Source organism: Zeugodacus cucurbitae, chromosome 2, assembly GCF_028554725.1.
Source record: "Zeugodacus cucurbitae isolate PBARC_wt_2022May chromosome 2, idZeuCucr1.2, whole genome shotgun sequence".
Classification (NCBI taxonomy): domain Eukaryota; kingdom Metazoa; phylum Arthropoda; class Insecta; order Diptera; family Tephritidae; genus Zeugodacus; species Zeugodacus cucurbitae.
The window spans coordinates 46,299,686-46,314,743 of record NC_071667.1 but is presented as its reverse complement, the minus strand read 5'-3'; the positions used below and the strand labels follow the sequence as shown (position 1 = coordinate 46,314,743).

The following is a 15,058-nucleotide window of genomic DNA, read 5'->3' as shown; positions in this document are numbered from 1 at the left end:
TTGTGGATTTTGGGGATTTGAGTTAGGGAAGTACAACTGTACTTAGAGGACTCGGTGAACTTTTTATCAATACAAAACAATAGAATGATAGATAGAGAGAGGGAATTTGCAACATTTAGCTCAGTGTATTTGCCTCGTCAGCATCTTTTTAGGCTGCCCGGTGAATTAAGGGGTTACATCTAGTTAGAAGCGCTAAAAAATTATGTTTTCAAACATTTATCCTGAAAAAAAACTGCTAAATTTCATATTCTAAGAATTTGTAACATATTATGGTAACTTTTAAGTATATTGACTAATTTCTTATCTGTAAAAATAACAGTTTTTGAAGCTACTACAACAGATTCTTCGGAACCCCTGTATACCTGGACCGGTATATCTCTGAAATGTGATCTGAAACGAAAAAATCAAACTTGTCCTTGGCTTAATATTTTGAGGTGCACCAGTACAGTCGAAAAAAAAAACAATTTTAACATTTATTGAGAAATTACTTACATTACTTAAATACTATTTACACATCAAACTGTGTTTTTATATTGAAATAAGGCATTCGTTGAAGCGATAGTAGCCTTGCCCTAATAAAATCACATCGTTTATTTTTCTCACAAACTGCACTCATTGCTTCTGTACTAACTTGATGCAGCGCTCCACGTCTTGAGTGTTTTTGACAAAAATGCACGAGGAATTACATTTTATTGTAAACCACATTGTTTCATAAACTTTCATAACGTACTTGGCTAATACAACTAGCTTTTCTTCTTGGCTTCATATTATCTGAACCAGAAGAAAATATACAAGTACTGATTACTTTTGGTCGGTACTAAGCTCTTCACTAGTTATTTCAGGTAATATTGTAGGTATAACGGTATGTTCGACTATCGGCATTATTTGACAAATTTGTAATTGAGATCCGATGGCGCCAAAATACTAGTTGTTTCTTTGATCCGATAAAATATATCTATCTATCTATCTGTCGTTTTCTGTAAAATTTCCCTTGTTGATCAATGCGATCCAAAGCCTTATTCTTCCTTCCGTCAAAATATAAACCACGAAGTATTTTATTGCAATCCGTTTCTTGTAAAGTTGATCTGACCTTTGTTCTTTCACGCTGCAAATTTGAACGATCAATCCCACAACTTGGATCGTTCGATGATTTAATACCAACGTCTTTTAAGACAGAAGAAGCTATAATGGTAGCGGGTTTGCCGAAGACTCCAGTACGATCACACGCAAGGGCTAATGACGGTAAAGTTAATGTCTTTTTTGCAGAAGTGGTGATAATTTTCCCTTGACCTTTGCTGGGTCTTTTTGGATAGGACTAGATGGTTCGAGAAAATTATCACATGAGCTACTGCTTTCAATTGAAAAGTCATTAGCCAAAAAACAAGAACAACAGGGCTTGTCAAAATACTGTACCTCTGTGTTACGCACTAAACTTTTTTCTTTTCTATCTTGTTCTAAAAGTCACTGTAACTCCATCGGTGAGTGTAAATAAATTAATACCCCTCCCCCGTGTTAGGTAATACGCATGTTTTAAGGTCATTTATTTCTATCTTACGTAGCATCGCTTTTATAAAATGTTTGCGAATTTATGAGTATTTGGCATACATTTTCCAAACTTCATGTCGATGGGGACACCTCTAAACATGGCACGAGAATACTGGTTTTTCTTGTTTTTTATTTTTACCTAAAACAGCAACTTTCTACAAGTATACCGAAGTAAAAATAAAAAAATAAAAATCGCTACACCCTTATGTACATATGTACATTACGAAAATGAAATAAAAAACGATTTTTTGACAATTCTAAGTAGATGTAATCCCTCAAGTTTTGTGTTATAAGGAACATTTTGTATTTTCATTTATGATATATTCAAGTTTATTAATATTATTTTGCGATACATTGGTACTGCTCTTTAGATAACAAAACGTTACTCATACGCAGTGGAGTGTCTAATTATTTCACCTTTAAGACTTTATACAACACTAGCGAATGCGACAGAATGCGGTTTCTATGCAGTAACAATGGCACCATCTATTTTTGGCAAATATAAAACATAAAAAATTATAAATATAGAATTAATAAAATTCACTAATTAAATTGAACTGAATGGTAACTACAAACCATTCTCGAATCCTACTGAAATTTCATTTATCTTGATCCACCCCTTTAGGAGGAGTTCAGCGAGGTACACACGTAAAGAAGAATTTGATAAGTATATTAAGACTTGAACAATATTTCTTAAAAAACTATAAAAATTAAAGAAAATAAAGACCGTAAAACTAACTTTGATAACACTGGTAAAGATAGTTTTTGTCAAGATTCCGTGATGGAGAATCTTAATCTGAAACTGAAAATCGTCTTGCAAGTCATTCTCTTCGCATCGCAATCGCATGCCAGAGAGTCGAGTATCGAGCACTCGCAGCTGCTTGCTGAACAAAATTTGAGTCGAGTACGTTTGAGAGTCGAGTACGGAGCGTGTGCAACGGCTTGAAGAACAAAATATTAGAAATACGCCCTTGATAATCAGAGAGAAAGACAACGGACACAAAAGACTAGAGGTCGTAATAAAGTTTTTGCCCATTGCAAATAAAATATAATTTCAAGTTTGAATATTCCTCATTTTACTTTTTTAAAATGAACCCACGCGAGAAACGGTAAAGTACATACATATGTATGGGAGAGTGTGTATAATTGTGTAAAAACTTATATCTTTTGAAATGGTTGTTTAAACCCCTGCGAAGCCGAAGCAGTCTGCTAGTATATAATAACTAGCAGACCCGGCCACACGTTGTTGTGGCTAAGGTATACATTAAATTAAGTTGGTCCAATCTTGGCTTCGTCGACGATATTGATTACTCGAGGTCGATTTATGTTACGCAGCATGATGACAACTCACACTACTTTTAATTGCAAAGTGAGTGGTGATAGTACAGGCAATTTTAAATAGTTTGGGATAATTGACTACGTCATCCTGGTTTGTAGCTGTGTCAACTCTCTTGGACCGAAATTCTAAATTGTCGCATTAAGATCATCGATATCTTTTTTTTTACCACCATTATAGGTTATTCAATCAGTTATTTATGGTTATCATATTGAGGTTTCATATCAGGAAAACTTCTCTTTCAAGTCAATGAAGTGACAGAAATCTGTTGGAAATGCTATTAATCCATCGAGGTGTCAACTGCGACCCTACCATTTCCAACTGCTTTTGCAATCGCAATTTGATATTGTTGCAAAAACACTCATATGTTAGTTGTTAATTGGCGATACTTTATGTGTCGCCACAAATTAAATGACTTTAGGCATGCGATTAGCCCGTCAGTAACAGTTGATCCAGGAATAATTGGAAGAGTCTGGCGTAAATCACCTGTTAACAGAATCCTGGCTCCACCAAAAACGTTTATCGGCAATCAAGATCTTTTAAAGTCCTGTGCAGTACCTCCAGCGACTTCTTGAATATTAGTAAAATCTTCGTTATAGCGCTATTTTTGGCGATTTTGCCGACTGGTGTTTCGTTTATTTGCAATTTAGGAGTAATTTCAACGCCGAATGTGCCGTTTGTTTGCCTACTAACAGGTGCCTATTCCCGTTAACCTTGGAAACCTTGGTGAAAATGAGTGAAGTTAGTTCTGGAATTACATCAGCCCTCATATACTATATATGATGATTTTCTATTGGACTTTATGCCGAATATATAGGTCATATTGTGTGTTATCTTAATAAAATTACATCAATAAATTGCGAGAGTATAAAATGTTCGGTTGGACGTGAACTTAGCCTTTCCTTATTTGTTACAAAATGTTTTGGACTATCGACACAACCTTATACAATTGAACAACAACAAAAATATTTTAACAAAGCAACAATGACAACCTTCAAATTATAATTTTTTGTTTTCTCTTTTATATTTTTCTTGTCAACTCGAATACAATTCTCTTATTGATATCTTCCTCGCAATTTTTCCATATTTACTCACTTTCTAATCTTTTTCTGGCCTTCCACGAATATTTCAAGGCTAAAATTAGCCAAATCGGTTTGAATTTCAACAACCAATAACTTCCCGATTTTAGAAAATTTTTAATTTTCTTCGCGGAAAATTAAAAAAAATTTAGGTGTGGACCACCCTTAACGTTTAGGAGGATGAAAAATAGATGTTGTCCGATTCTCCATCCTAGCCGATATGCACGCTAAGATTCACGAAAATCGGTCGAGCGGTTTCAGAGGAGTTCAATAACGTACACCCTGACACGAGAATTTTATATATTAGATTTTGTTTCAATCACCACCAGTGTTTTTGGGACAGCTACTTATTCATTTCTGACTTTCTTTAAATAAATTCATTTATACGACTGTATAACTACCGCGTTCGACTAACTTACATCATATATACGTTTGTTACATCGTGTCACGAAAGTGTTCTAACAACCCCGACAGCTTTTGTTATCTGTGTGGGGAATTAACATTTAAATCTTAGCGTCGAAATTTCACGTGATTAATTGATCAGTGCTATTTAGACTATGCTGGATTTCCTGTGAGTAAAAAAATATCCTAGGTTCCACATAAATGTTACGTAACGTACGTGAGACAACTATTAGGTAGGGGCTAAAGACTTGTAATTTTTGTTTGACTCAAACAAAATGCATTACAACCAAGAGTCACAAAGACTTAATAAATGAACTTGTTATGTCACATGAAGCTTTGGGGTGTAATATGTTCATATATATAAGTAAAAATAAAAAGTATGCTGATTTATACTGATCAGAAGAAAACATATTGTGCCAGTTTTTTTTTCATTCACATAGTATTATTTAGTAGGCATTGAGATCCTCATATGCGGTATATGGAGGTTATTCCCTAAAAGTGGGCGGTGCTACGCCTGGTGTCTATTAAGCAATATTACTTTTACATCTGTAAGCAATTTTTTGCATAAGGCATTTACGAATAACTTTAACAAAAGACCTTCAAAGATGTGGACACTGTTCCTTTAATCTGTAGCGTTCATTGAAATTAAAACCGAGCATATATACCGAAAATAAAATATGAAAATATGAATTTCTTTGACTTGTGCAGCTACAAACAAATGTATGCCACAAAACTTTTCTTAAAAATACAAAGTTACTGCGAGTTGAAGTGCTAAGATTTCTGGATGTTATGCGTATATGCACACACGACAGACAATCTGACAGCTCATCAATAACAAATGAAGCTTGAGAAATACGAAATTACGCGGAATGAATATAACATAAAAGTTTTTCCAAGTTCCCAAAGCAAGGTCATGCGTCTGCAACTGATTGTTTTCAAAGCAATGCCAGTAAACGCCTGAAATATAATACATTGTATAATATATAAAGTTCGAACATACATATGCACTTGGAATATATACTGTTGCCAAGTAGAAACCATATACAAATGTATCTTTTCATACACGAAAGCCACAAATGCGAATAAACAAATATAATAGTATAAGTCAATAAACGATCAATTTTTCCTAAAAATGCGTTCATGGCTTGTGTTAAAAACAAAAATTACCAAACAAATACAAATCAAAAGCACCTTAGACCGAGAGGTACTTTTTGAAAAATGGGAATGATACCTAACTAAATGATAGATAGATAGATAGCCATCAGCAGGACTGACTAAAATACAAACATTTTGACCTGACGAACGTAGTCGACACTATTAACCGTACAACGATACACGAAGCCTTTGAATGATCTTAGATTTAGCTTGAAAAGGTAGACATTTACTTAAAAAAAATTGTAACCGAAACCACCGAAGTATTTGAAAATTAAATGTCATTTACATCACTGAAGTTTTTATCAATTCAAGTACATACTTTTCTCACTATCCCTTATACTTGAGCGAAATACTTTAGTATACGAGTAGGTGATAATCGCCCATAAAGAGTTAACATCTTTAATCCGACTGCAAAAATGCGCAACCAATCATCCATGACACAAGTGAGATATTTCATATATTTACTCATTGTCCTTCAAACAGCTCACTGGTTTTTTTCATTTTCTTCTTTCCCATCTTCTTTTGTTTCATGTTGATTCTTTCTGCAGAAGCCTCAGTCCCGCTCACTGTCCACATCCTCCGGCTACTCTGTATTTGATAGTCGACGTCACCTTATGGAATTGGATGAAGGTGAACTATTCATGGAGTTGATTCGTGATGTGGCCAATGAATTGGATATTGATGTGCTGTGTCATAAAATCCTCGTCAATGTAGGACTGCTTACTCATGCGGATCGTGGTTCATTGTTTCTGGCCAAGGGGCCGCCGAACAATAAATACCTGGTGGCGAAGCTCTTCGATGTGACACAAAAAACAGGTGAGTCCAAATTAAAAAGTCTACAAACGTAGGTATTAGACCTTAAGGCAGTGTTTGTATGAACCGAAGAATTCATCGTTGCATGCAAATGAAGTCCAACAGCTATGCACTCAAAATGGAATCGGTTTATTTCAGTACTGCTTTTCGATTTCCTTTCTCAATGCTTCAATTGACTTTTGTTACTTGTGTACTTTTGCAACTGGGTATTGAATGTTATGCAATGGTTTCATTTGTCATTTACAGCGCTCAAGGATGCTGTGAAGAAGGCTAAGTCAGAGGAGATACGTATACCTTTCGGTGTGGGCATTGCCGGTATGGTGGCGCAAACAAAAGAGATGATCAACATAAAGGAAGCATACAAGGATGCTCGTTTCAACTGTGAGATTGATTTAAAGACTGGCTATAAAACGAATGCAATATTATCGATGCCAATATGCAATTACGAGGGAGACGTCATAGGAGTGGCGCAGATTATTAACAAAACCAATGGTAAGAGAGAGGTCATGCAAGCAATATGAGAAATATAAAATGTTACAATTTCGTATTTAAATCATAAATTATGTATGTAAAGTGGTCGGAAGTGATGAGAGCACACGTTTTTTGAGCGTTATGATCTTAGTAAACTCTCAAGCGATTATTTTATTTGATTAAGGACGAGAGGTTATAATGAATAGATTATCATAATCATCTTTTTATACGAAGGGAATTAAAAAGGTACTACGTACTCCTTGAACTTACGGCCATATTATGGTTTGAAATTTTACAATTCGGAAAGCAACTCAACACAAATTGTCCCAAAATGTTAAGTTGAGTTGTTATTGACTTACAACTTTCTTATTGTCAATGTCTGTAAAATACTACTAGCATTTATCATAAATACTTTCTTGATAACAGATATGAACTATAAACGGTCAATTTGAATATTCACTCACTATTTTAACTTAATAATTCCAAACGCCAATAAAACTTAGCCAATTAACTTCGTAATGTCAGTTTAGTTGTATCAATACATTCAATACAACTACTCCTGATCAATCAGAAATTGTTGCCTTTTGTCCATTAACGGAATGTGAGTAGACATTTACTAAATTTGTCTTGCTAAGTAAATATATCTGAGGGATTTGCGCTTTCAAGCACTCTTAATCGCATCCTTAGTCCCGCTGATATCTTCAGTTTAAATTTCTTTTATTTTTTGTATTCAAAATCCCATTCAAAATCCAACTGAAATAAAGCTCTCATTCACGTTTCCACCCTCTTCCAGGTTCCATGGAGTTTGACGAGCATGACGTTGAGATTTTCCGTCGTTATCTAACCTTCTGTGGCATCGGCATACAAAACGCACAACTATTCGAAATGTCCGTCCAGGAATATCGGCGCAACCAGATACTTTTAAGTTTAGCACGAAACATATTCGAGGAGCAAAATAATTTGGAATGCTTAGTGACTAAAATTATGACCGAAGCGCGAGAGCTGCTTAAATGTGAGAGATGTGCTGTGTTTTTGCTCGATTTGGACTGCTGTGAGGCGGTAGGTGCCTTGATTTAATATAGAAAATGTAATAAGTGCATTTCGTTTAATTTTCGACAGAGTCATTTGGAGAAAATAATTGAAAAACCAAGTCAACTGCAAAGTCGTCTAAATCGCGCCATCAAAGGCGTGGATGAAAATGAAAGAGATGACAAAGTGAGTATGGAACTAAACTTATTATGATATACTTATCTCAAATATCTGCTCGGTTTATCCTTTAATTCCAAAGCAAATGTCCCGCGCGCGCTTCACAGTGCTCTTCGAGCTCGGCGCCTCCAACCAGTCGGCCAATATTTCGCGGCCCTCCGTTAATGATTTGTGCAATTCCACTTTGGCGCAGATTGCGCAATTTGTTGCAACCACCGGCCAGACTGTAAATATCAGCGATGTGCATGAGTGGGTACGAGAGCATAATCAAATACGTACCGAGAATGAAATTGACGCGACTAAGGCGATCTTGTGTATGCCCATAGCGAATGCGCAGAAGACGGTGATTGGTGTTGCGCAATTGATTAATAAGGTAACTAACGGCACTTTTTAAAATGTTGTGAATTCAAAATACTATATTATGTTAATTTGTAACTTGTCTGTTCTGACTCAGAGCACGGGTCTGCCCTTCACCGACTCAGATGTCTCAATTTTCGAGGCTTTTGCCATATTTTGCGGTCTAGGCATACATAATACCCAAATGTATGAGAACGCTTGCAAATTAATGGCGAAACAGAAGGTAGCTTTGGAGTGTTTGTCTTATCACGCGACTGCCAGCGCAGATCAAACCGAAAAGCTGGTCAACGATAAAATTGAATCAGCTGAAGAATATGATTTATATAGTTTTAAGTTTATTGGTGAGTTTTTCACATTTCTGCAGAATTTTTATTATATTTCTTTCAAAACATAACATTAACTCGAGATAAATCTTATTTGACAGACTTTAATCTCTGTGATGATGATACTTGTCGCGCCGTCTTGTGCATGTTTATGCAATGTAATCTAGTCTCAAAATTTCAAATACCCTACGAAGTAAGTTGGGAGCCATCATGCTTCAAGATATTTTAACAAAAGTGAGATATCTATTTCTTTTAGGTCCTTTGTCGTTGGGTGCTGAGTGTACGCAAGAATTACCGTCCCGTTAAGTATCACAATTGGCGTCATGCACTCAATGTGGCACAAACAATGTTCGCCATGCTGAAGACTGGCAAGATGGAACGTTTCATGACTGATTTGGAGATATTGGGTCTTTTGGTGGCCTGCTTATGCCATGATTTGGATCATCGTGGTACAAACAATGCATTCCAAACAAAAACCGAGTCACCACTGGCCATTTTGTACACTACCAGCACAATGGAGCATCATCACTTTGATCAGTGTGTAATGATTTTGAATTCGGAAGGAAATAATATATTTCAGGTGAGAATGCAAATTTACACTGCCACTTGTTGTCCACCCTATCCTAGCCCTTCAGTAAAAGAAAGAAACTTAATTCATCTTCCTAAAATCAAAGAAAGCTTTTGTCTCCTTCAATAAATATTAAATATGAATTTATTTACACAGGCTCTCTCGCCCGAAGATTACCGTTCAGTTATGAATACCGTGGAAAATGCCATACTTTCAACCGATCTCGCGATGTATTTCAAAAAGCGCAATGCCTTTCTGGAGCTTGTCGAAAACGGTGAATTCGATTGGCAGAGTGAGGAGAAGAAAGATTGTAAGTGCCTGAACGGCATGTCTCTGGCACCGTAAACACTAATAATTTGTATTTCAGTGCTCTGCGGCATGATGATGACTGCCTGCGATGTGAGCGCCATAGCTAAGCCTTGGGAGGTGCAACATCGCCTGGCTAAACTGGTAGCGGATGAGTTCTTCGATCAAGGTGATCTTGAGAAACTACAGTTGAATACACAACCAATTGCCATGATGGACCGGTGAGTAGAGAGAACGACTATGCCATTTAATAGAGAGTTTAACCATTACGATTTACAGCGAGCGCAAGGACGAGTTGCCCAAAATGCAAGTGGGTTTCATAGACGTCATTTGTTTGCCGCTCTATCGTGTGCTTTGCGACACTTTCCCTTGGATAACTCCATTGTATGAGGGTACCCTAGAGAATAGACGTAATTGGCAAGATTTGGCCGAGAAAGTGGAAATGGGTCTTACTTGGATAGATCACGACACCATCGATAAACCAGTGGAAGAATTTGCCGGTATGCATTGTAGATCTTTACGAGTTAATTTGAGTTTTCTATATATTTCTCGTATTCCCCGAAGCAGGCTGTGCCGACGAAGAGATAAAAGATATTGAATTCACCGTAACAACACTCAATTGTCATCCGCATCAACAGCATGGAGATGACGCTTCCACACCGGAGCATCATCGTGGTAGCACACGACTGAGCATCAAAAAGACGGGCGCGCTTGGCAAAGCAGTGCGTTCGAAATTGACGAAAACGCTCTACAACAGCATGGATGGCGTGAAACAGAAATCTTCATTTAAGCTACTGGACTCACATGTAAGCGAGGATCTAGATGATAAGAGTCCAACGAGTCCCTCGCAGTCAGTGGTGGCAGGTCCTGGTCATATTTCCGCATCGTCATCCACATCTTCGGCAGGTACTGTCAGCACAACCGACAAGTCAAAGAAGCGCTCCAAGTTGTGTTCGCTGTTGTGACGAAAACCATCCAATTAGAATTTGGTGACCTCCACCGACAAGCACTACAGCGGTGGAGGGTCGACCGATGTCTAATTGGAGTTAAAGCCTAAATTAAATAGGTTTAGACGTAAGGGAGCAACCAACACTTTTGTGTAAAAGTGAGAAATTTCACAGTTAGAGGCGGATAACCAACAATCTAAACTAAAATCAAAATCTTTTGAGCAAAACATAATATTTACAAAGTTGCAACAAAAATCAAAAATAAATCCAAAGATATACTATTAGTCCAATTTAGAGGCATAAGGAATGTTGCAAAAAGCTTATATAGAAGTGGATAGTGTAGTATGTTATTAAGAGGTGAATAAACAGTGCAATTATGTATAATTGTATATTAGGCATATTAAATGTGCTAATTAGTAAAGATTTGTTGCCGTTGAGAAGTCCACTTTCGTGGCGTAAATTATGATGTGGAATTTCATATTTGGGTTTTCCGCAAAGCGCCCGAAAGTATGCAAACTGATATGAAGGCCATTGTATAACCAGATTCACTATAGTCCAAGAGCTGACATGAAGTCGAATATATTTGAAAATTCTTGTCTTAAAAGTTTGAAAAAAGGATATTTCGAACTACCACTACCAAAATAAATAACAATTTATGCAGTACATATGCACCTAGTACATACAAACATATGTATGTACGCAAAACATGTGACTTTAATAGAACTCAATTTTAAATAAAAGCTAGTAGCGTTTCCGCTTTGTGTAGAGTGAACACACACAAACTTATGTGTATGAATGTATTTTTTTATTTAACGGTAAGCTAGTCAAATTTTCATTAAGCAAATGTATACAGATATGGGAGCAATATTGCTTTGGAAGTGTGAGTCTTTATTCTAGTCGTATCACATACCAACTACACTTTGCATTAATTTGATATTAACTTTACAAGCTTTAGATATACTAATAGAGCGTTAATTAGGCAACTTGCAATTTACATAGAAAGCAAAGCGAGCACAAGTGGCAATTAAAGAGCGAAGCATTACTTTATAATGGTTTATGGGAGCAAACAAACATTTTTGTCTGTATGTTTGTATATATGTATGAGATTGTGCTCGCATAAACACACTTTGAAGCTGCAACACGCAACTGGCGGCGCATGCGGCAACTACTTTGATAGCAATACACACTGATAATGATATTTATGGCATCTCAAATATAAATAAATAGAAAAAATATATATGTATATTTGCATGTTACTTTAACTGTTATTAATTAGTGTAATACAAGACAAAAACACATTTTTGAGAAAATCATCATCAATTTTGAAAATCATAATTATATGTATGTGTAAATGTGTGCACAATAAACACTAAAAAATAAATACTGCGAGTATATGTTTAAGTTTCCATATTTTAGAAAAGAACATTTAAAATAAAATATCACAAATTCTTTAATTTCACTTAATTCAAAACACTGCGAAATTCCAAAAATGATGGAACTATCTGTTAGTTTAACTGCAGTGCACTTTAAAGCTGTTTAGCACATAGATTAAATGTAGTGCTTTAACAGGAATCAATATAATCAAGGCTAGCTCTTTGCAACATGTTTTCAAAACTTGCTGCGAGGTTTTGATGTGGAAAAAGCACAAACAAGAGGAATGTATTAAATTTTTATTGAAAATCTATTTTACTAAATGTGCATGTCAATTCCTAATTTAAGTAATGCAAAAACGTTAAATAAAGTTAAGCCAGCACATGCAATGGTAAAATCAAAATGAAATCTATAACTAAATGTAACAAAAAGTTTTACTTTACAACAAATGCAAATGTATGAGTATTTCTGCAAGGCAAGTCCGTTCAAAAAACCTGATATGTGTATTTAATTATTGGCTACTGGAAATATATGGCTTTGTAAGGACAGACAGAAAGACAGAATAAAGAACTTTTATTGTAAAGCAATTTATCACAAACCTACTGTTATTTTATTTAAAGTATAAGTTATGGATAGAGTTTGCTTAAAAAAATAAATAATTTGTTCGAAGCAAAAAGTTATATAAAGTCAAGCTCTGTGGAAATAAAATGCGGTCATTAATGTATCAATGATCAAATGTACCCTTTTCATATCATTATTTTGGGGGAAGGGTCCCAAAGTTAAATATGTCTTACCAAAAACTGTTAATTCAGTGGCTTACCTTAGGAATGTATTCCGACAGTACAACAACAAGCGGAAAAAATAAATTTTGAAACTCCTTCTAGAGCTGATATCTACGAACTTCAGACAGCATTAAAATGTTGAGGGTTATCAGAGTCTGTTGTTGTAGATAAGTAATATTTGTAAGGTTTTTCAAATCAAAATAAAGATTGTTAAGCTATTGACATGGGTTTTTTGCTTCGCACATTCGCTATAACTGTGGTGTATGGTAAAATTTAAATTCACACTGATTAAGTTTATATTCTGTAGTATGGCACAAACACACACTCTCATTTGAATTTCAATATTTTTTATTAGTATTCTCTTTAATTAACATCAGTTTTTGTAGCAACACATTCATAAATATTTGCGCTGGACTACGAACACTTAGACATTAATTCTTTAATTATTTTGTTCAATTTTAAATAGTGACTTACACATACTACATTATCGTTTGAAGGTTTTGTATTTTTTCAGAATTTATAACAGTTTGTATAAATATCAATATACAACTGATTTAATATGAAACACTAGTTGGTTTGCGTAGTTTTGCTTACAACTTTTAAAGCCGTAATTTTTTCAAAATTCGCTAAATCCAAATTTCTTCGCCGAAGTTGGACACACCTGGCGTATCGCTCGTCTTGTTATATTTACTAAGTAAAACGTTTGTGTTAGGGTATATAAATTCAGTACAAATAATATAAATAGGGCATAAAATGCAATATTTTTCACTTCATTTCAATATAAATATTATTTTAGAAGGTTAACTTCAAAATCCAAAATTTTGTTGTTTTAGCGTTTTGCACGGCTTCTCGATCAGCAGTCAGTATCTGTTACTCCGGGATTACTATTTTATGCACATATCGAATTACTTATACATAATTACAAATAGATGTAACTAGAGATGATTAAATTAAAATTGGCCTTCATACTAAAAAATGCTATAATATAATAATAAAACTTTGTATATCGGCGCATAATTTGTATTCCTTTGTTGTTGTCACAAACATTGCCCCAAATACTTTCACATGAAAAACTCTTCGGTAGAATGGGAAAGCGGGAGTCACGTTCGCCCTGGACGATCTAACACAGATATTTCTATAACGCGCAAGCCTCGATATGTTGGGTCGATAACTTGCAATCCTTTCGGATTGTAAATTCGCTCATTTTGGGAAGCAATAAATTTGGAAATTTTTCGAAGTGTCTGCTTGAAAGAGCCTGTTAAATACATGTTACAACCACTCAAATCAATTTCACTTACCTTTTCATAATGCGTTTCCGAACACATATATATAAGATAAGCGGTAATGCATCCAATGCATCCCTCACAATAGGTACTGCAAGAGCCCTTTTCGGCTTCGACGAAAAATTCATTTAGTCGATTAATCGTTGACTCAAATACTTGTCGCTCAACCTGTGTGAAATAAATTTAAAAATAATACAAAAATTATTACTTTACACTGACAAGGTCGTGAACTGCTTACTCACCAGGCCTTCTAATTCGCTGGGAAGTCGTGTGTGGAATTTGACCGAGGTGCCTTCGCTGTAATCGCGTTGTATAAACACTTTGTTGGAGCCGCCCTGCAACGAGGTTAAACCTTGCGACATCTTTCTTTTTCTATAATGAAATAAATAGGCATCGTTAAAACATAGATATATTGTTGAAATTGGAAATATTTTATTTTAGGTTTATTATCACTTTGAGGGGCTCATCTTTTTTTTGCTTGATTCTGGGAAATCTAGAACTATTGGTCGGTGGAAAGACATTTGATTTTTTCTGAGCTCTTTCAACACTGAATTTTGATTAAAAACACACCTTTTACTATTTTACAGAAAAATACAAGTTCTGATCACTCTCTGTTTATTAAATTGAACAAATAGCCATATAAATTTCCATCAAATTTAACTTTTCAACTAGACTTTTCTGCTTTGTCCTTCTACTATTTTTCATCTTCCATTTCTGAACTGTCAATAAATAGTGCTGCCATATCGAAACTTTTAAGCGAATTTAAAAAAAAAAGATAAACTGAGGAAAACATAGAATTGGACAAACATCGCATATATAAAAATGGAATCACCTAAACTGCCCCTCCTACCACAAAGTAATAATAACTATGTACTATATAGCTATATTTAAAGATCATATTAATTTTAAACTAAATTAAACGCTGCTATTTAAGTAATTGATACGCAATTTTTATTCGTACTGTACATACAGTGCTGCATTGGATCATGAGTACAGTATGAAATAAGTTCCTGGAAGTACACTAGTGTCGAAAAGAAGTGTTTTCTCCATAATAGTATGCGTCATTATTTATTTTTGAATTTACAGATTTAGTATCAACTTTTTTAGCAAAATT

At 35.1% G+C, this 15,058-nt stretch overlaps 2 protein-coding genes across 3 annotated transcripts in view; one reads left to right on the top strand and one right to left on the bottom strand.

Annotated features, from left to right (window-relative positions):
- Positions 1-11,751, top strand: part of Pde6_1 (cGMP-specific 3',5'-cyclic phosphodiesterase) — a 93,979-nt gene extending 82,228 nt beyond the window's left edge. Inside the window, exons 1-13 of one of the 2 annotated variants that reach the window (XM_054234753.1) lie at positions 5,796-5,960; positions 6,066-6,333; positions 6,577-6,822; positions 7,595-7,860; positions 7,921-8,016; positions 8,090-8,380; positions 8,462-8,705; positions 8,789-8,880; positions 8,944-9,267; positions 9,412-9,565; positions 9,623-9,782; positions 9,841-10,061; positions 10,129-11,751. In XM_054234753.1, the coding sequence (XP_054090728.1) occupies positions 5,934-5,960; positions 6,066-6,333; positions 6,577-6,822; positions 7,595-7,860; positions 7,921-8,016; positions 8,090-8,380; positions 8,462-8,705; positions 8,789-8,880; positions 8,944-9,267; positions 9,412-9,565; positions 9,623-9,782; positions 9,841-10,061; positions 10,129-10,526 (2,787 nt within the window). In that variant the 5' untranslated portion in view covers positions 5,796-5,933 and the 3' untranslated portion in view covers positions 10,527-11,751. Of the gene's footprint in view, positions 1-5,795; positions 5,961-6,065; positions 6,334-6,576; positions 6,823-7,594; positions 7,861-7,920; positions 8,017-8,089; positions 8,381-8,461; positions 8,706-8,788; positions 8,881-8,943; positions 9,268-9,411; positions 9,566-9,622; positions 9,783-9,840; positions 10,062-10,128 lie in introns of those variants that run through there. The other variant, XM_011184311.3, reaches the window with a different exon arrangement.
- A 1,237-nt stretch (positions 11,752-12,988) lies between these two features.
- LOC105212382 (golgin subfamily A member 7) lies at positions 12,989-14,658 on the bottom strand. The gene is made up of 4 exons (XM_011184313.3): positions 14,398-14,658; positions 14,187-14,316; positions 13,960-14,112; positions 12,989-13,902 (listed from the first exon to the last, which is right to left on the bottom strand). The coding sequence occupies exons 1-4, from the start codon at positions 14,463-14,465 to the stop codon at positions 13,762-13,764; spliced, it is 492 nt and encodes a 163-aa protein (XP_011182615.1). The 5' UTR covers positions 14,466-14,658; the 3' UTR covers positions 12,989-13,761.
- Between the last annotated feature and the right edge of the window lie 400 nt (positions 14,659-15,058).

What these genes read in the sequence shown, in the direction of transcription:
- LOC105212382 (XM_011184313.3), bottom strand. Translation starts at nt 14,465, where the DNA reads ATGTCTTTCCACCGACCAATAGTTCTAGATTTCCCAGAATCAAGCAAA. An exon ending in AAAAAGATGAGCCCCTCAAA is followed by an intron (nt 14,317 to 14,397) that starts GTGATAATAAAC and finishes ATTTCATTATAG; the next exon opens with AAAAAGAAAGATGTCGCAAG. An exon ending in CCAGCGAATTAGAAGGCCTG is followed by an intron (nt 14,113 to 14,186) that starts GTGAGTAAGCAG and finishes TATTTCACACAG; the next exon opens with GTTGAGCGACAAGTATTTGA.